Source organism: Gobio gobio, assembly GCF_949357685.1.
Source record: "Gobio gobio genome assembly, chromosome: 18".
In the NCBI taxonomy this organism is placed as follows: domain Eukaryota; kingdom Metazoa; phylum Chordata; class Actinopteri; order Cypriniformes; family Gobionidae; genus Gobio; species Gobio gobio.
In genome coordinates this window covers 20,108,837-20,130,650 of record NC_137111.1, presented here as the reverse complement: position 1 = coordinate 20,130,650, position 21,814 = coordinate 20,108,837, and the positions used below count along the sequence as shown (strand labels likewise).

At 38.2% G+C, this 21,814-nt stretch overlaps 1 protein-coding gene across 2 annotated transcripts in view; it reads left to right on the top strand.

Moving 5' to 3' along the window:
- adgrb3 (adhesion G protein-coupled receptor B3) overlaps positions 1-21,814 on the top strand; it is a 228,406-nt gene that overhangs the window by 99,870 nt on the left and 106,722 nt on the right. For both annotated transcript variants that reach the window (XM_079843690.1, XM_079843689.1), the window contains exons 3-6: positions 6,806-6,916; positions 9,989-10,150; positions 13,567-13,731; positions 18,460-18,624. In XM_079843690.1, coding sequence (XP_079699816.1) covers positions 6,806-6,916; positions 9,989-10,150; positions 13,567-13,731; positions 18,460-18,624 — 603 coding nt within the window. The remainder of the gene's footprint in view (positions 1-6,805; positions 6,917-9,988; positions 10,151-13,566; positions 13,732-18,459; positions 18,625-21,814) is intronic.

The following is a 21,814-nucleotide window of genomic DNA, read 5'->3' as shown; positions in this document are numbered from 1 at the left end:
GGATTTATACGAAGGCCACATTAAAACTGTCTTGGAGATTTTTTTATCATGCCTTCCTTTATTTCTGCTACTTTTAAGATAACACATTTAGGGTTGGTAAGATTTTTAAAAATGTTTTTGAAAGAAGTATCTTTTGCTCACCAATGCTATATTTATTTGAAAATGCTGAAAAAAAACAGTAACATTGTGAAATAATAGCTGTTTTCTCTGTTAATACATTTTAAGATTTATCTTTACTCCAGTCTTCAGTGTCACATGATCCTTTAGAAATCATATATTTCAGATAATATATCTGTAAAAAATTATATCATCAATATTTTTACATTGCTTTAACTCATCACAATAAACATAAGTTATACAAGATTCAAAAAATGTTTCAGTTAAGTCAGTTTAATGTAATTTATGTTGAAATGACTTAAACAACCAAGTTGATTGTAGGCTACTGCAACTTTTTTTTTTACTGTATTAAATGTTAGTTTTCCTCAAAAGTTATACTTGGTTACCAAGGAGACAACAGTGTCAGTGAAGAACATCTTGAGATGAAACATGAGAAATGTGAGGTGTGAAGACAACAAAGAAAAAGCAAGCTAAATATCACTTGTGAACAGATTTTTTTTTTTTTTTTACTTGTGTCATTTTTAGTCCAGCTGTTATTTCAACAAACTATGCAAAACACTGTTTTTAGGACACAATCGAACATTAGCTATAAAATGTATCTTTGCAAGACAAAGGTTTTGCCCATTTTGCACCACAAAATGAATGGTGACTTTGTGGCCAGGAAAAAGACAGAATTCTTCTCGGATACTTATTTTGTCTTCTGTAGACACAATACATAAGCTAGTGAGAATGTGAAAAGTATATTTTTAGGGAGTCTACAGGGTAAAAATGTTCCCATAGTTGAAGAAACACCCTTATGCGCTATTTGTACAGTTCTGTTCATTTCTAACGCTCTGACAGATGGACTGTCTCAGAGCAAAGGTCTCATGTGCGAACACATTGACCAAAGAGCTCGGTATTCTTCACAGTCCTCTTCACACTTCAAACATCACAGCTGCCTTGATCGCAGCTTTCACCGGCACCTCTTGTTCAGTGATGTTGAGGACGTGTTTGATGAGCTCTTCATCATCCGGGTGACGTTTGTGGATTGAGCTCTGTGATTTCAACCCCTGACCTCAGCTGTGCTCAATGTAAACTCACAAACAGATCTGTATTACAAACCTTTTTAATCTTTTAAATACACTATATTGCCAAAAGTTTTAAGACGCCTGCCTTTACATGCACATGAACTTTAATGACATCCCATTTTTAATCCCAAATGTGTTCTATCGGTTGAGGTCAGGATTCTGTGCAGGCCAGTCAAGTTCCTCGCTCATCCATGTCTTTATGGACCTTGCTTTGTGCACTGGTGCGCAGTCATGTTGGAACAAGAAGGGGCCATCCTCAAACTGTTCCCACAAAGTTGGGAGCATGAAATTGTCCAAAATGACTTGGTATGCTGAAGCATTAAGAGTTCCTTTCACTGGAACTAAGGGGCCAAGCCCAACCCCTAAAAAAAAAAAAAACTCACCATAATCTCCCCTCCACCAAACTTTACACTTGGCACAATGCAGTCAGGCAAGTACCATTCGCCTGACAACCGCTAAACCCAGACTCGCCCATCGGATTGCCAGACAGAGAAGCGTGATTTGTCACTCCAGAGAACACGTCTCCACTGCTCTAGAGTCCAGTGGCGACGTGCTTTACACCACTGCATCACTTGGTGATGTAAGACTTGGATGCAGCTGCTCAGCCATGGAAACCCATGACGCTCTCTACGCACTGTTCTTGAGCTAATCTGAAGGCCACATGAAGTTTGGAGGTCTGTAGCTATTGAGCAGAACGTTGGCGACGTCTGCGCACTGTGCGCCTCAGCATGTGCTGACCCCGCTCTGTAATTTTACGTAGCCTACCACTTCATTGCTGAGTTGCTGTTGTTGCCAATTGCTTCCACTTTGCTATAATACCACTAACAGTTGACCGTGGAATATTTAGTGAGGAAATGTCACGAATGGACTTATTGCACAGGTAGCAACCTATTACTGTACCACGCTTGAATTCACTGAGCTCCTGAGGGCGACACATTCTTTCACAGATGTTTGTCTTCATGCCTAGGTGCTTGAATTTATACATCTTTAGCCTTGGAAGTGATTGGAACACCTGAATTAAATGATTTGGAGGGGTGTTCCAATACTTTTGGCAATATAGTGTATATTCTAAAGCTCATGGATGATGCCTAAAAACATGAAAAGTCATGACATGTCATATTGTAGAACTTGTTATCTGTTAATTGAAATGATCAAACTCAATATTTTAATATAACTGCAACAAAGCTCTCACTCCTAATGCTTAATAATGCATGTAGGTTTTTACTTATTTGTGCATATGATTTACATTTTAGTGAAAGAGTGTTAAAAATTAAATAACAATCGCTATTGAAATAGTGCTAATCATCCACGTAAGTGGTATTTGCTATATGTGAATGACTATTAGAATAATTTACTTGGCATTTCACTTACTTATGTCTGTTGCTGATGGAAGGCAAAATACCATGAATCCCACACTAATGAATCCCTATTTGAATAGTTATTTTTGATTTTTAGATCTTCCTCTGACTCACTGTTGCTGTGGAAACATGCTATTGCAGAAGTGATGCTAAAGGATTCATTAGGTCTGCAGAGAGTTTGTGATTATTCTATTGAACAATTGAGACTCAATCAATGTAGCCTGATATAGTTTACTGTCTCTAATGGGAATGTCTCCCTCTAACAACATGGATGTGTTCTCTCCGATGCCGAAGTGTATTGCCTGTTTCCCAAAAGATATGTTGTCATCTTTGCTGAAAAGAGCAGTATAAACCACCCTGAATTTCCATGCTAGAGTGAGCTTGTTCATTCTGGTTAGTGCTGTATCGATACTGCTAGCTGGTTAACTGTGGATATTACTGTTAGCTAATTAACAGACATAGTGGGGGAACCAACGATCCCACAATATATGCTATTGACCATATGGGTCTTTTCATCTGAGAAAATGATAATTATAGCTTCCAGTGCTCAAATATACAAAGAAATCTTCCTGGTGTTAAAGGGATAGTTCACTCAAAAATTCAAATGTGCCATCATGTACTCACCCTCATGTTGTTTCAAACCTCTATGACTTTTTTTTCTCTCCATGAAACAAAAAAGAGGATATTTTGAATTCCACAGAAGAAAATAATACAGGTTTGTAACAAGGTGAGAGTGACTAAATGATGACTTTTTTTCAAAACTCAGTTTTGCGTGAGCTATCCTTTTAAGACATTTTTGTTAGCAGTGATTCGAATAAAGCAAAAAAACAAAAAAGGATTCTTCGAACCTCTTAGTTCATCAAGTGAGATTGTATTCCACTTATGATGCAAGGTTTATTCCATTTAAAAGGCCCTCTGAAGTGCTTTGAAACGTGCAGCATTATTCAATGTGTTGATGTCATTTCCACTGAAACAGGAAGACTCGAGCAGCTCCTCCCCTTTTTTTTTTTTAATTAGCCAATAGCGTTTTGTTTAGTTCACAGCTCGGCCAGAGCTGCAATGCACAGAATCTCTAACCGGTTCTGCTCCTAATCTCCTCCATATTTAAAATATAGCATTCTGTATAGAATTCAAATGGGTCCGATATACTTTCTGGTCTACGCCGACTTACACATATGTGAGAGTAAGTGAGAGAATAAGTGAGAGACTGTACATTTTTGAATGCTTATATCTTCTAAATGCAAATTTTGTCATTGTTTTGGAGCATACTAGCTTGAAAAAAACATTGATTTGGATTTTTATTTGTATGCTTATTTCTACTAGACAAAATAATGACAAGAAACTATCATGTTGTTCTCATATTAAAGGAATACTTCACTCAAAAATGAAAATGCTCTAATCTTTTATTATGCACTTCCCGTTATTATCAATGATGTTATTATTATTGTGTCTAAAAGGTGCTATGTTTGCATGGCTTGACATGAACTTTTTTGCTCACCAGCCACTGTGGCTAGTGGTTTTCCAAAGTTACCAGCCGCTCGGCATTTTCACTGGCCACAATTTTAACATCGATACCATGGGGGAAAACTGCCATAAAGATATTTTTTATATCTCATAATTTGGCAGTTGGTATATTAGGCTGCTGTCACTTTAAGACCTGAAGCACGGATCCGTTATACTGTTATACATGCGTTTTTTTTCTCCAAATATTTATGTTCACTTAAAACATAACTGACTGTTTACGTGAATACTCGCCAAGACCAGCATTTTGACATTATTTTCGTTGTATTTGACTGTTTTAGTGCAATAAGCAGCGAAAAATAACTCAATTTAGTCCTGAGAGATGGCTTTATGTGCGCGCATTTGGGTGTGAGCACAAAATCTGCGGGAATGAGTAAATTTATGCTTAATACGTGCAATCCCACGCTGAAATTCAAGCCCTGTAACACCAACAATATTCATCCGGAGCAAATTAAACAAGTGAGTGAGGGGAGGCGGGTTTGTGTGCAACTCGCATCGGAGAAATGAGAGAGTGAGAAAGCGCAGCTGGTATCGTGTATCTATTCTGCGAAAAATGAGAATTGGAAGCGTTTCAGATATTTCAGTATCGATATGTATTGAAAAATCTACATTTTCAACAACACTACATTGCACTTAGTTTATTACTTCAGATGCCTTTTTAAAAGAGTATTGAAAAATGAACACACAATTATAAAATGTATATTATATGTCAAACTCAAGCCGCCAAAGTGACTAGTTGGAGTGTCTGCATTATACGCAACTGCTGAAATCCATACACATTTGTCGGGTTGGCGGGTGTTAATGTCAAGCATTATTTGTTTAGAGAGCTAGCAGAGGTTATGATTTTCAGTGAGCAATGACGGAAGACTTAGAATATATAGCACAGGATGTATGGACTACTTTTATAATGTTTTTTATTTTATTTTAGAGCACTCGTTATGGTTATGATTTTCAGTGAGCAATGACTCTGAGCTTCTCACAAATCTCTCGAAACACTTCGGAAGACTTAGAATATATAGCACAGGATGTATGGACTACTTTTATGATGCTTTTTTTCATTTTAGAGCACACAAAAAGAAGCAATGCTGGTATTCTTCAGTTAAGTTTTAAACATTTCTGTTCGACAGAAGAAGAAAAGTCATATGGTTTTGGAAATACATGACAAAAAAATTATAACGGACGATTTTTTTTAACATCACCAATTTTTGGGTGAGCTACTCGTCTAACAAATACTTGGAACTTCCATGCCGGGACTGAAGAAGAACATTTTGAAAATGTCTTATTTATTATCCCTACACACACTCCCACTTGTAATATCTTCAAATGCGGTTCCAGTGTGGCATTGTGTCAGAGAAATAAAAATGTGTCGCTTGAGGACAACCACGCTAACGTTGCTTTTGTGACTTATGTTGTAGTGTGACATTGCTGTAATTTATACAGTATGTTTTGTGGGCATGGACGAGGCAGCGCTTTGCTTTGAATGTTTTTTTTTTTGTGTTGTTGTTTTTTTTAAAGTTGTACTGTAGAAAGCAGAAAAGGAGTGGGGAAATGCTCCAGGCCCACCTGGGTCAAGGGCAGAGCCATAAACATATATATGACCAAATGGCTTTTGCAGCCACAGGCCTGAAATCTTCCATAACTGCATTATATTAAGTGTAGCTCTTAAACACACAGCCAGTGACCGTTCACCTCAAACCTTTGCTGTAACATCAGCGTTTCTGTTCTTAGGGTGATTTAGAACAAGTTGTGCTGTGTTTTCCCACTCACATCAATGAAGTAATTCCCAATTAGCAATGGAAGCATGGCTGTGTCTTATGGCTTTTAATCTGTTTCAACTCCATCTATGAAACATGTATTGAAAACAAGACTGCAACTAAAGATAAAAGCAAATGTTTTATACATGGATTGAGACGAGCAAAAATAGTTTCAAAAAGCAACTGGGGTAGTGATTAGGCTCATGGTGAGGCTTTTCGAATCAGGATACTTTGTTTGTTTCTGACGAAGCACTTTTAATGAATTAATTGATTATGATAAGAATAAAGACAAATTAAGTATATTGTTGTGCCAAAAAGAGTGTAATCAATCCAAAACGAGCGACATACAGCTTAGCGTGCAATTACGAGATAATTCATCTTTTGATATTCTGCTAGATATAACAGCACATAATTCCTTTACTAATTCTGGGTCTTAACTAACTAATTATTCCAAAAGCCTGGATCTGTTGCAGGCACTGTGGATCAATCTAGCATGTCCATGACACCCCCCTTCCCTCGCCACCCCCCTTTCCTTCCTCTGTGGCTTTCCAATGGCTTACACATTTTCCTTTCTCTCTTTTTTTTTTATCCTTCCTTTTTTGTTGGTTTTCGGGAAGGGAGGGGAGGGGAGGGGTGGAGGTTAATTCAACGTCTTGTTAAAAATCCAATGTAAGTTGATTTTGCATGTGTTTCTCTGTGTCATAGCTGTGCTTCTAAGCTCAATTAATACTCCCAGCTCACCACTGATAAACCGTTCTGTGCACTGTTCTCTGCTTTCCTCGAAAGGCTAAAGATAAACGACAAGAATGACGAGTTAAATAAAGTTGTCCATGTGTGATATATATTTTTTATTTTGTTTTAAAGCCATGTACTGCGAGCCAACTCTACGTTCCAGAACTGTGCTAAGCTCTTTTTTTCCCTTTTCTCTCTCTCTTTCTGAAGATTTGTATCAAAGCCTAGTTTTCATGAACCTCTATTCTGTCCCTAGAATATGGAATGATCGGAGAACATACTGTAAAAAGTCAGCGGCCAAGATCAGTACATGACACAAAGGGCCTACAGGAGCGAGATGAATCTGCTAAATTTATGGCACAAACTGGTAATACAATAGTTATGCTTCTTTCCTTTCCTATGTAAACTAAACTTAATTTTCATCTTAAGTCACTTGCATGCTATCTTCTGTACTGCACCTTTAAGTGACAATGTTTATTTATCATATTTATTTTCTGTCCCTCTTCCACGTTGAGAGAAAAACAGAATTGGCCATTTTTTGCATACTGACAAAGATGCCCAATTGGAATTTCTGGTTTCTATTTGTTTTGACAGTTTTTATGACTTTAACCACTAAAATCAGTAAATATAACCCAGGCTTGTTTAAATAGAGATTCATTAAATGATGGTTAACATTTAACAGTAAACATATGTGGTTATCCCCGAAATAACCCTGATATATCACCTTTTAAAGTGCCAACAAAAAACTCAATACCTGTAGAAACTTGAAAATGTTTCTCTTTCTTTTCCTTTGCTTTAATTCCTTTTGTGATTTTTTTTTTTTTCCTTGCATGTACCCTATATGATTTTATAGCTATGGGGAGGGACTTTTGTTTTCAATTTTGCACCTTTTTGTGACATTTGTGTAGCATTTAATATCATTTAAGTTGCAAATCATTGTGCATACTAAACCTTAACAACCTTGTTTCCATTCCAATCCAGTCTTTTTACTTGTTTGTTGATTTATTTCCATTTATAAATGAAAATGTGAACAGAATGTCATTCATCCTACATTTAGTTTCTCATTTTCAGATTGTCTGAGTTGTTGTGCCACTTCATCCAGAGTTGATCCACCTTTCAATCTAATCTAATCTCTGAGAATGGCAGAGGAAATTGTCCACATGTGCCCAAAGGCATGCCAGTAGATTCTCTGGAAGTTAGAACAAACAAACCAATCTTGAGAGTGTACTAGCAACTAAAAAGAAGTTGCATACATTTTGAGCATATGATCCTAAAATTATTTATGGTCAGTATGCTCATTAGACTTTAGCTGTTCACTGTTTCTTAAAAAATCGAATCCATTATTTGCTGAGGACAGGCAAACTTAAAACATTAAATGTTTAAGTTCAACATTTCCTTCTCATACTATCCCTTTATTCAGCATTACATGGCAATTGGATCATTATATTGTGGATATTGATAACATGTGCGATTTTCTTGCTTATTAAATGTTTGGCAGTATCAAAATTTCTCTGGAAATCGAATGTCTTATTAGTGTCTGGCCATGCAATTGCTCATTGGGAATTACAGCCGATTTAGTGAACACATATAAAGCACAAAGCTAATCTCTATGTGCCTATGCTTTTAAACCAACAATTACATAAACTTTATTTAGCAAGCATGTGTTCTAATGCCAGCAAACAATTCCAATGATTGAATTGACATTACCGTCGGTAAATCATAACGTTTTCCAGCTCAGGGCCGTAATCAAACGGAACTTCTAGCAGCCTTGATTGTTCGGATTCGACATAGAAAGTTCTTCCATCGAGTGAATCTCAAATGTGACCATCGCCACTGAAAATTGCTGTGATCTGCTGAATATGCTGGGAGAAATGAACCCCATTCCCTTCTTTCTCGACAATCTCCAATTCTAATTGATTTCGCTTCAAAGAGACAAGAAGCTTTAGCATAAATCCAGGAGATCTAAGAGAGTGAACCGCAGCCTAGATTGAGGGCCAGAGGTCTGTTCTTCTGTGCAACCGTAGTTAGTGGAAAACTAACTCTCATCAAAGATCATTCTCTAACTTTTAGAAGCCATGTTGCATGCATTCTGCATAGTTGATCATATTTTATATATTTCATCTATTAGTTTCGTTTGCCTTTTTCCTTTGAGTTTATTTCATCTAATTGGTTGCATGCATGATTTTAAAATACAAATGACGTTAAACCTTAGTATTTTCTAGGATGCTAATATAGTAAAAGCTCCTAATATGATATTCATTTTGTGGCCACACAGTAAAATCAACATGATCCTGCTTTGAATATGCATAGATGTATGAATTATTCATAAATGCTTACAATAAGGATTTTGAAGGTTTTGATTGTCAATTGTCAATGTAATCTTTTAATACATTTGTAAATTGTATTCTGTTTAATGCCGTTCTCATATATTGGCCATTCTTGTCTAACCACCAGGACAAGTTTGCTCATTTGTGCTCCTGGAAATCTTCCTTCCTGCAGAGTTTAGCCGTGTCCGTAATCAAAGGCAGACGCCTTGCTTCCCGGTCAGTCAATGATTTAACAGACAGCATGAAGGAAACTGGTTTAGGACCGAGCCGTAATGTCATGCCTAATGATCTAGAACAAATTCAAGTGAGCTTAGAGATAACCTAATGAATATTTAATGCTTATTTCTGAAATGGAACCATAAGTTATTAAGCTTTAAACTATATCGTAAGTTATAAATTATATCTATGAAACTAAATTTCAATTGTTCCGTCAGCTACCATTTTTACTCTGTTAACGTTGGCACACAAAGGACTGTGGGGAAAAAAATAAAAAGAGAGTTCACCCAACAATTCCCACATGCCATTCAAAACCTGAATGACTTTCTTCTATGGAACACAAAAGAAGACATTTTAAGAAATGTCTGGTTTTTGTCCATGCAAAATACAAGAAAGCCATTCAAGTTTGGAATGAAATGAGGCTGTGTAAATGATGACAGAATGGACATTTTTGGGTGACCTATCTATCCCTTTAAGATCGTGCCATTTCTGGTCGAAATTATTTGACCAGAAAATGATATTCTGGTTTTGGACACAGCCTACTTGTATCTCAAATCAAACTCACCCTAACCAACGTATTAAGGTCTTTGTTATCTAAATAGATATGTGTGTTTGAGCTAAACTCTGCAGAAAAGAAGATCTCTAGTAGCAGGACCGGAAGTCTCTGCTCCGGAACAACTGAGCCCTGAAAGTCATTCAGGCAGGATCATATCAAAAATATGAGAAATGATGCTCCTTTTGAGCTCATTCCAATTTCTCTTAGAGGCTTTTACGATTTACTGTGGCTTCTTGGTGTGTAACTTAGTGAGGCCCCTCCTGCTCCTACTGGCTCCACCCCCTCGGGGTGTCACATGACCATGTTACTGCTTTTAACTGGTGTCACCCTTCTCCTACAGGTGACCCTGGTGCTGAGGAGTGGTCCCAGTGGAGCTCTTGCTCAGTTACATGCGGTCAAGGGTCGCAGGTGCGAACAAGAACATGTGTCTCACCTTACGGATCACACTGCAGCGGCCCTTTAAGAGAATCCAGGGTGTGCAATAACACTGCCCCCTGCCCAGGTAGTGTTAGTCGCAGACACTGGACTGTCCTTCAGAATCTATATCTTTCATCTTCAGGGCAGAAAATTGCTGTCATTTTTTTATTCATGAATTGAATTATTTGCTGTCATTGCTTCATATTCTGTTTTTATATCCAACGTACTGTTATTTTCATCATTATTATTTATCTTTGTGTCTGCTATGATTATGATTTTTCCACTTGTGTATTTAGTCATTCATTTTGCCATTTGTTTGTTGTATCTTGCTTCATCAATTTTCTCATTCATTTTTCACTCTTTTAATGTTTCTCTTCTCAATGTATGACTTAGCTAAGCTTTTTATATAATTCCAATACAAACCTTGCTCAAACACAAAGCGAAACTTGTCAGAATTGTGCATGCAGATGAAAAATGTAGAAGAAAGGGGGAAAGACTAATCTATCGCCCTGTGGCCAGAAAGGCGACCTGAATTACCCTCTTGTTTTAAAATCTTTAATTACCGGAGGTATCGACCTTTAATTCATCATTTTCGGAGGTGCCATCTTAATGGAGTCAGGCTCAACAATACTTCAGCGTCATTGAACATGCTGTCAGCAGCTAACTGGATTTTTATTTCAAGTAAAAGGGCATGAAAAGAGGCTTGTTTTGTTTTTTCCTTCATCACGAGCTCTGAAAATGCAGTTCAGCTCTTTTAGGACTTTTGGTATTGGTAAATTAATGCTGTTTACACGTTACCTCAGCAGCATTGAACTTATGTCACAAGCTAACTGGATTTTTATTTTAAGTAAAGGGGCATGAAACGAGACTCGTTTTGTTTACACCATTAGCTCTAAAAATGGCAATTCAGCTCTTTTAAGACTTTTTATATGGCTAAATCAATGTGGTTCACACAGTATTAGTGATACGCAGCTTGAAACTAAGTGAAACTAAGCCTTAACCCTATGTTGTGAGGACCGAATGTCCCCACAAGGATAGTATCACCAGATTTTTTTAACCTTGTGGGGACATGTTTTGGTCCCCATGAGGAAAGCAGCTTATAAATCATACAGAATTATGTTTTTTTTTTAAATGTAAAAAAATGCAAAAAGTTTTCTATGAGGGTTGTGTTTGTAGGGTTATGGGATAGACCATACAGCTTGTACAGTATAAAAATCAATCCTCATAAAACATGGAAACCCAACGTGTGTGTGTGTGTGTGTGTGTGTGTGTGTGTGTGTGTGTGTGTGTGTGTGTGTGTGTGCCTGCGCCTGCGTGTGTGTGTCGAAATTGCTACTGATAGTGAAATCATCTTCAGCTTTGATAATTTGGTTTGTAAGATAAACAGCAATATTTTACCATATTAGGCTATACATATACTAAAGCACTAAAACAGCTATGAAATTTCACTTTTTGCTCACGGTCAAGGGAAGGATTTATAAAAGCTGCAAATTAACTTTCCTGCACATAAATTTAAGCATCGTTAATGGAGCTGCTTCGCATCCAAGATTAAATATGATTCTCACACTTGCTGTTGAGTGCAAAATTTCTCAAACAGCTTTAAAGCATCTCAGATAAGTCTGGTGTTTGAAAAGGCTCGGAGGCACATATAAATGACATTAGGCATTTATTCTCTCTCCGGAATAGTTTGGACAGCAGCCTAAATGAGCACAGCATTGCTTTTCTTTTGAGGTCAACCCTTATTTACATTATTTTACTGTGTAATGCGGCAAAATAAAAGCATTTATGGAATAAGTTGTGCTCTGGCACACAATGCTTTCACACTACATTGTGTGTTTCATAGTTTGGGAAAGTTCATATAGTCGGCCATATATATTGGAATTCCATAATCTGAGTTCACCTCTGGACATCTTTTGACACAAATCAAACCAAGTGCTTTGGTTCTATGAGAGGTCAAAAAAATTATGTTGTATTGTTGAAGACAAATATCATGTTTCATTCTAGTCCAGTGGTTCTCACTTGGTTTTTGCTTCAGAACCTTGATTTTGCATCGAACATCAAGTGGTGACCTAACTTTCTCTTTAAAAGAAAACATCTTTGATATAATAATATAAAACAAATGAATTTGGCTATATAGGACATTCGATGATAAGATGTCAGACAAGTTAACAACTTACACTATGGGTCAGTAAACATCATTTTGGATATTTTGGACAACGTCTCTTATCCTCACCAGGCTGAGTAAAAATTCTGTAAAAACAGTATTATTATGAAATAATATTACATCATTTGTTACATACATCAAAGCAGATTTTTTCAGCAGTCTTTACTCCATTACGTCAGAGTTCAGATATCATTCAAATATGCTGATTTGCTGCTCAAGTAACATATTGTATTATATTAAAGGTAGATATTTTAATTTGGAATGTTCAAAAGAACAGCATCGTCAAATTGATTTTTTTGTAACAATGTAAATACTTTTACTGTCACTTTTGATCATTTTAATGCATCCTTGCTGATTAAAAGTATTAATTTCTTAAAAAAACAACAAAAAATTAAAATTCTACTGACCCCAAACTTTTGAACGGTAGTGTAGCAAGCTTAGAAATAATATCGAATTGGACAGATTTTGTAAACAACAAAACACTTTTTTTATAAGCCTATTTATTTTGCTATCCCACCTACGGGCGATTTTCGGGATAGTTGGATTTTATTACTTTTATTATTTGTATTGATTTAACTCATTTTTGCTTCACAACCCACCTGTTTAAAACAACTCCTCAAGTCCATCTGTATACCTTTAATACAAGTCAAAAGAACAACACACTCTTTGGTGAGATCACCTTTTAACTCCTTATAGATGGGAGTCCAAATGCAAATTAAAAAGAAAAAAATCTTTCTGTTAATGGCAAAGTCATTGAGCTGGTTTTTGTGAAGGCTTTCCATGAGTGCTTCAACGAGAGTTTGTTTTTAATTAATGCTCTTTGAGTGGGATTGGAGTTTTCATTATACAGTAAGAGCATTAGAGAGGGGGATTTGACGTTTGGAGGGGAAACGGTGCCCAGCAGTCTTGACACTGATGACTGGATTAAGCCCCAGTAAGTGCACGAGCAGAACACACACCTGGGACTTTGATAAGTACGCTAGGAGAACCGAGACGAATGCAGCACGGCTGCGGCAGCCCTCCTGACGCGTCTTTCATCACGCAAAGACAAAAGAATGTCATCAGCCGTGGTGCTCGGAATGGGGGTGGAGTGGTCTGGGATTGGGAAAGGTAAATTGTAAAGAAAAGGGGAAATGATGCAGTTGTTTTGATCCATCGCGGCTGTGTAACAGTTGTTGATAAACAGGCTCGCTGAGTAGCCATAGAGTCAGTGCTGGAGGTGTTTCACTGCTGCATTTGAATGAGGCTGTGTGTGGGTGTGTGTGTGTGTGTGTGTGTGAGTGCGTGTGTGCCGTGAGCGGTGTGTATGTGTCTTAACTCTTGTTCTCTGTTGGCAGTGCACGGTGTGTGGGAAGAGTGGTCTCCATGGAGCCTCTGCTCTTTCACCTGTGGGCGGGGTCATCGCACCCGCACTCGGCTATGCACTCCGCCCCAGCACGGAGGAAGAGCGTGTGATGGACCCGAGACCCAAAGCAAACTCTGCAACATTGCCCTCTGCCCAGGTCTGTCTGCTTTAGATGCACTGCCTTCTCCATTCTTCAGTGCCTCTTCTCGCATCAACTCGGCTCATTCTGGCTCATCTCACTCTTGTCTCTCCTTCTCTTCTACTCTTTCATTTTATTTTATTTTCCCATCTCACATCTTTTCTCTTTGTCTTATCTCTTTTCTCGCTTTGTTCATTCTCCTTTTGTCTTCTCTTCTTTTCTGGTCTCGCTTCTCTTCTCTACCGAGTCATTCTTTTCTGAATCCCTTCCCTTCCCTTCCCTTCCCTTCCCTTCCCTTCCCTTCCCTTCCCTTCCCTTCCCTTCCCTTCCCTTCCCTTCCCTTCCCTTCCCTTCCCTTCCCTTCCCTTCCCTTCCCTTCCCTTCCCTTCCCTTCCCTTCCCTTCCCTTCCCTTCCCTTCCCTTCCCTTCCCTTCCCTTCCCTTCCCTTCCCTTCCCTTCCCTTCCCTTCCCTTCCCTTCCCTTCCCTTCCCTTCCCTTCCCTTCCCTTCCCTTCCCACAGCGTATAGAAACTCAGCATATTTAAAGTGGCTATCATTCACAGGCTATTGTGCTTAAAGTCCCTGTAAAGTCAAAATTAAATGTGTTCTGAATTTGTCACTCCACAAAAAAATTTGTTTCTAACCACCCAGCCAAATTCGAATGATAAAAAATATGCCAAGCAAATAAAAATGTTTATCAAAATCTTGAAAAAATGAGCTGCATTCTCTGCTCTCAAACGCTGGGGCCGTGTCGGTTGTTGATGCTGAAACCATACCTACTCGTGGGAAAGATTCATAAGCACACAAGACAGCACGTACTGCTCAAAATGGCACCAGATGTCGGCGGGAAGGCCGGGCGGGAGATAGTCGGTTCGGCCCCATTCTGCAGCGGATTATCAGTGATTCCCAGTTGTGTCCGATGAAAGTTTGTAAAACTATCAGGTGTAAAGTCACTGCAGAGGCAGGTGTTGGTGGTGATCCTCAGCTCTCCATCAAGGTGTCTCTTCACAGAATGAATATACCTCTTTTTTTTTTTAAAGCTGTTTTGTAAGTTATAACTTCCCTTCCCTTCCCTTCCCTTCCCTTCCCTTCCCTTCCCTTCCCTTCCCTTCCCTTCCCTTCCCTTCCCTTCCCTTCCCTTCCCTTCCCTTCCCTTCCCTTCCCTTCCCTTCCCTTCCCTTCCCTTCCCTTCCCTTCCCTTCCCTTCCCTTCCCTTCCCTTCCCTTCCCTTCCCTTCCCTTCCCTTCCCTTCCCTTCCCTTCCCTTCCCTTCCCTTCCCTTCCCTTCCCTTCCCTTCCCTTCCCTTCCCTTCCCTTCCCTTCCCTTCCCTTCCCTGCCCTGCCCTGCCCTGCCCTGCCCTGCCCTGCCCTGCCCTGCCCTGCCCTGCCTTCCACTTTTGTCTTTCCTTCTCTTCTACTCTGTCATTTATTTTATTTTCTCTTCTCATCTCACATCTTTTCTCTTATGGTCTCATCTCTCTTTTCTCGCCTTGTTTGTTCTCCTTTTGCCTTCTCTTCTTTAGTCATCTAGTCTCGCCCCTCTTCTCTTCTCTACTCTACTGAGTCATTCTCTCTCTTTTCCGAATGCAATGCCTCAGTGTTCCCCTGAGCCTCTTGCTTTTCTAGCCGTTCTCTAACCGTAATCAATTTTGTTGTAAATTGAAGACCACTCCACTAATTTGGATGCGGTTGTGAGCCATCGTCCTCCGAGAATTATTTGGTGGAATTAGGCCTGACATGGAAGCCCCTCAATGTTTGATCCCGTCTATAAAGAATCAAAGCTCATCTCTCATGGAGGTGGCTCTTGGGAGTAAGCAGCAGCTGTCAGCGGTGGAACATTACAGGATCAATTACGGAATAGTTTATTACATGGGACAAAATGGATGCCCTCACAAGGCTTCTTGGCATGTTGAAAAGCAGCCACGTGTGGTGTGCAATAAAACCCACAAGGCTGAGAGAAACACAGTTTCATACTCAACCTAGAATAGAGCTGAAGTAAAAATCACTTAAGCACAATAGCCTGTGAATGATCGCCACTTTAAATATGCAGAGTTTCTATACACTGTAGATGTGTAAGTACTGTAACAGATTGTCCAATCTTGGTCAGCTTTGTTTGTCTCTTGCTTTAAAAGTCTCGTCCCATTCAGCAAAAAAGAGGCAATTAGCCCCTCTTTACACCTCTATGTTGTGTTTTGTAGCGTCAGCTCACCCGGAGCTTGTGCTGTTGCCAAATTATGGCTTGCATATTTTGGTCGGAGGCTTTTAAAGTTGACCTCAGAGCTCATGAGTGAGGAAAAGCCTCCACCGTTTTCAACAAATTTCTTCTGGATTGAGAGTGGAACACATCACAAACCCAGAATATTCAGTATAAGAGTCGCTTTTACTGGGTCATGTTGGCTAGTTAGCAAGCTATCTAAGGCACTCAAGCAGTATTATTACCTCTTTCCCTGGGGCTAATGGGGTTATTCAGGCTGACAGTAGCCCCTATTCCAAATGCATGTGATTTTCTTTTTTCTTTCTCTCTCTCTCTACCTTTCTTTCTGTTTCATATATCATTTCTGTCCTGATCCTGATTACATTCTAATTGAAGCACTCATGTTCATAAAAAATGTGAATTTTTCAATTCTAGCAAAAACTATATAAAAGCAAACGTTCCATTTGAGAAAGTTAACCTTGAAAGGTGAATTGTGTCATTTCTATTCAAAACAGAATTTAAAATATAACTAGATTATTTATATTTTAGATATATAACTAGATATTTATCTTTTAGAGAAAATATGAATAGTGCTTGCTTGCGCTAAAGATACCACCATGAGGCAAGATTGTTGTGTGTTGTTGCCAGGGAATCATTATGTGATTGCCAAGGTGTTTGAATGCTGTTCTGAGTGGCTGCTATTTTTTGCCCATTTGCCAAAATCTCAAGTACCACTGCATACAAAAGTAATTGCACCCCTCTCCTTGATTTTGTTCCATATGATTTCCAAATGGCCATTATACAAAGCCATTTACATTGCATGGTATACATTTTATTTTTTTAATGCCTTCCCTGGGAATCAAACCCATAGGTGTTGCAATCCCACTATTGGCACCAAACAGATTACAGTTCCATTTGGTACCACTAGTGGCACAGAATTACATACTTCACCTCATATTAGGAAGGGCTCGACATTAACGCTTGTCCGCTTGTGGATTTTTTGAAGGGGCAAGTGAAAGACAATATTACTTGCCCGATTACAAGTATCCTGATTAAAACATCAATAACAAAAATAACTAGGAAATCACCAAAATGTGAGAGTGATTCTGCATTCATTTAGTGTGGTAAGTGGTTAGCCTGACGTCGTCATACTCAGATTCTAGTCAGAATATGAGTCTGATACTGTTCCATTGGGCTGTGATTATGAGGCGTGTTTCAACCGAACCAGGAAAGAAAATGCAGATCTTTGCTGGTGTTGTAAAAAAGAATTTAAGGATACACGGAGTGCTTACCAACACGATCACCATTTTTGAGAGAAATAGTAAAGGTGAATGCATATACGAACAAGTTCTCCGTTTAGGATTAGAACAAATTGAACCCAAGTTCTCTTTGGTGACGTGCATGATTACTTTAATGTTGATCATCTGTCCATCATCTTATAAAGCCCGCCCTGACAATTTGATTGGTCCGAACAGCTCTGGTTCGGGTATAGTTGCTCCACAACGGATCAAGTCCAGACCGAACTTCCCGACCTCAAATGTTGTGGGCGATACAGTTAAGCAACATCACACGACCAAGAGAGCTGATTACCCTCACGAGTGAAAATGTGAAAACTGATTTCATATGGCAGCTCAATAAACAAGTAATTAACATTGAGTCACTTACATTTTACACGCAATATTGATTGTTTTTGTTCCGTTTCAAAAGCGAAAATAGTTCCAAGATCACTGAAGAACCATAGCGCATCTCACAGCCACACTCATTTTCATTACTGAATGATTCAACGTCAATGACCCATTCATAAACAACTGCCTCATTCCTGAACGAATCAGCCGTTTGAACGAATAACTCAATCAATGACCCATGTCAATGACCCATTCATAAACAACTGCCTCATTCCTGAACGAATCAGCCATTTGAACAAATCGTTTGAATGAATAACTCAATGACACACTCTTTTGGACGGTCACCTGCCTTTCGTGTTTAAAAGTATTATTCTTTCCAACATTTCTTATTTGTAAATTCAAAAAATATTTGAAACAATCTCATATTTTTAAAACATTATTTAATGCAGTTGTAATTTTTCAGTGTAAATGATTATTGATAAAAGTGTGTCATTATTCTAATTTAATATATGCTTCATCTGCATATGCATCTTTCATTTTAAATTCAAAAATTTGATCAATATATTTTAAACGATTAGGGGAAAAATGCCCTTTATAAAGATTAAAATATCATAAATATGTTAAAGCTGACTGAACACTGATGAGAATATTGCTTCAGAATAAATTATATTTACAACTCACAAAAAAAAAATCCAATTTTTTACTCGGACAAGTGAATGCCCGATTTACTTGGACAAGCATGTGAAAAGCCTTAATGTCGAGCCCTGTATTAGGACATAAATGTGGCAGGTAATTTTGGTTTAATCAGAAGATGCAGATCTTAAATGTTCCAAAGCCAGCTTAAGGAAACTTACTTTTCTCTTCTCTTTGCCATATTTTGTCTTCTCTATTTGGGATGCTGTTTTCACGTTCTGCATGGGTGCCCACAGTGGACGGGCAGTGGCAAGAGTGGAGTGCATGGAGCGATTGCTCAGTGACCTGTGCCAACGGAACGCAGCAAAGGAAGAGGCAGTGCTCAGCGGCTGCTCATGGGGGATCTGAGTGCAGAGGACATTGGGCAGAGAGCAGAGAGTGTTCCAATCCTGACTGTACAGGTACGACTGGGGTTTCTTCTGAATCTCATTGTTTCAAAGGGCATGCATGTGTGTATTTTTATTTCAGTATCCAAAGTAAGGTCTTTTAGGAGTGGGGCCGTTTTAATGTCTTCATCAAGTATATGAACCAGGAATTGAAACAGGAAGTTGGATTGAGTCAAATTGAAGGGATTGTTATTGGACAATTCTGCAAAACCTTGATTTTCTGATTTTGTGTCACACCATTCAAAAGTATCAAAATACATTTTGATTCAGAAATTGAAAACATGATCATCATCAAATATTCAAAGCATTGTAGCAATGATTTCCGCTTTAAAGGGTTAGTTCACCCAAAAATGAAAATTCTGTCCTTAATTACTCACCCTCGTTGGACACCCGTAAGACCTCCGTTCATATTCGGAACACAAATGAAGATATTTTTGTTGAAAGCTGATGGCTGAGAAAGGCTTCAGACAGGCCTCCGTTGGCATTCAGTACATTTACACTCCCAAGACCCATAAAAGGCACTTAAAATGTAGTTACAAAGTCTATCTCACCACAGTGGCTCTACAATAATTTTACGATGCGACGACAATAGTTTTTGTGCGCAAAAAAAAATCTAAATAACACTTTTATCCAACTTGTTCTTGTCTTCCGTGTGTGCCTCCACGACACATGCGCGAGAATATGACGTGGCGCCGAGGTTCGGAAATCCATGAAATGCACACTTTAACCCCTAAAGCACGATCAATGTAAAATTCAACAGCTTAGATACGCGCGTCTTCCTCTGCTTGTAAACAAATCGCTTCTTGGTCATGTGTCCGAACGCCGGATCTGCGTCATATTCTCACGCATGCGTCCTCGAGGACCAGGGTTAAGAACCCCCGTTGTAGAGTATGCAATTGCGAACAAGATAAGTCATCAATATTTTTCTTTCGTTTTTACAGGAGAGAAAGATTGTACATTCTAAAATCAGTGTATTTACTAAACATGCACTGTAAACTTAGGATATACATGTAGCAACATGTATAGAGAAAAGGCCATAAAACTTTGTTTTAAAAACATTGATTTTATCCCCAAGATATAAAGGACATAATTTCAACAGTCAAGAGACAGTTCTATATACTGTGTGTCAGGCATTAGCTTAAGTCTGTGTTGATAGACCGTAGTGGTAAGTCTCGCTTGAGAGCGCATACACAGTATGCCTGGCAGGTAGTTCTTTAAAACACACAGGGGCCCCTCAGCATGATGCTTGTAAGCTGTAAGACTCTTGCTCTATATGTGGTTTGATAACAGAGAGTCTCACTGATTTTGAAGCTGCTTACAGGGTGAGACGCGTTGTGTTGTAGCATCAAAGATAAAATGGAAGATTTTTGTTTATTATGTGCATAACCACAGCATGGGATTGGTAAAAATTGTGACATTGATATTTATTTTTCAGAGTCTATATATGAAATATATATATGTTATTTCTATGTATTTAAATTGACTTGAGTTGATAAATTGTTCAACATTCAAAATGTAACCAACAGTTATTTCGGCGTTGTTATATTTTAATTGTGTGTGACTTATTTTCCTTGCATTTATGGAACCGTGCAGTTGCAGTTGTGATATGAGGTTGAAACAAGAGAGACAAGTACAACATACTTATTGTGTCCATGTTGTGTTGCAAAACACGGTAGCACTTTATTTTACAGTCCTGTTCCACATGTACATACTATGTACTTATTATAGCAATTATATCTTATCCTATCCCTAAAACTAACCTTAACCCATGTGGTTACCTTATATCAGGGGTGTCCAAACTGTTTTTAAAAGGGGGCCAGATTCGATGTTGTGAACACACCTGGGGGCTGGTTCCTTTTCACAACGTTACACGTTTGGTGACTGTGAGCTGTGTTTTTATGCTGTGATTGTTTCTATATAGAATGGCTTTATGGTATTTAGTCTATAAACACATTTAATATAAATACAAATGCACAAAACTGCAAGTTTAGGACAAAAATTGTCTGTAATTTGGCCTTTAGGCTATTACTCATTTAATTAATGTCTACATTAAAAATGAAATCAAATTAGATCCTAAATTTCTGACAAAATACCACGGTTATGATCATGTTTAAATCCATGTTTGTTGAAAAGTATTCTAACTGAATTGGCTCAATGTTTGTACCATGGCCTGTACCATGATGGTAGTTTAACAAACTCAGGGTTACAGAATTAGTTTCGAGTTGACAAAACCAAACCAATCTATTCAGGCTTTGTTGGTCCCATGATCCTGATCATATGCTTTCTCTGTCAACTCAGGCTTTGATCCTGAGTTTATCATTTTAGCTGTGACCAGTAGTGAACAGACAATCACATGCTGTGGATCAGTGAAACTGAAATTCACTTTCTCCCTTCTGCAGAATATTACATGATTGAAAATATTAAGAATTTAAACAAATTTACACAGCAAGAAGAAAAGAGCTGTCTATAAAAGTGGACAACTTTGAGAAAAATCTTACTTAGTCAGTGCAAGTAAAAGTTATGAAGTTAGTTTAGTTGATATAGAGAGAATTGAACATTTAAACTCACATGTAGTAGTTTTTATAGCTTTATTTATTTATTTATTTTAAAGCTTATTTGTATGACTTTTATATAGGCTATTTATATTCATTTTAACTATGTGCTTATTAATGATTGATTAACTAAAATGATACATGTGTAATTGATTAAGGGTATAGTAATTACATTAATGATATCTAAGTAATTCAAAATTATTATTATTATAAATAAGCATTGTTAAAAGCCAGACACTTTAGTCTTTAAAAACCATTTGCACTGTAGTGAACTTTAATTTGGAGTAGAAACAGGGGGAGGGACTTCATTGCATCAGAGATGTGTCACTTTGCTCACAGCTGATTGGTCCAATTTCAGTTTGAGATGTCTTATCCAGAACATTTGCACGTTAGTGTTGTTGATTAAGGGTGCGTTCACACTTGTAGTTCGGTTAGTTTGGTCCGGACCAAAAAACAAAAATAAAACATATAGTCCTGGTCCGCTTAGCGTTCACATTGGCATTTTTAACAGCGAACCCAAAGTTACCGAACCAAAGGCATAGGGATACGGTCACAACCTGATTGGTCGGCTTTTATGACGTATATTTCGCGACGGAGCTTGCTTACCGAACATTCAAAACAATGCTGTGTGGTGGATTAAACACGATCATTTT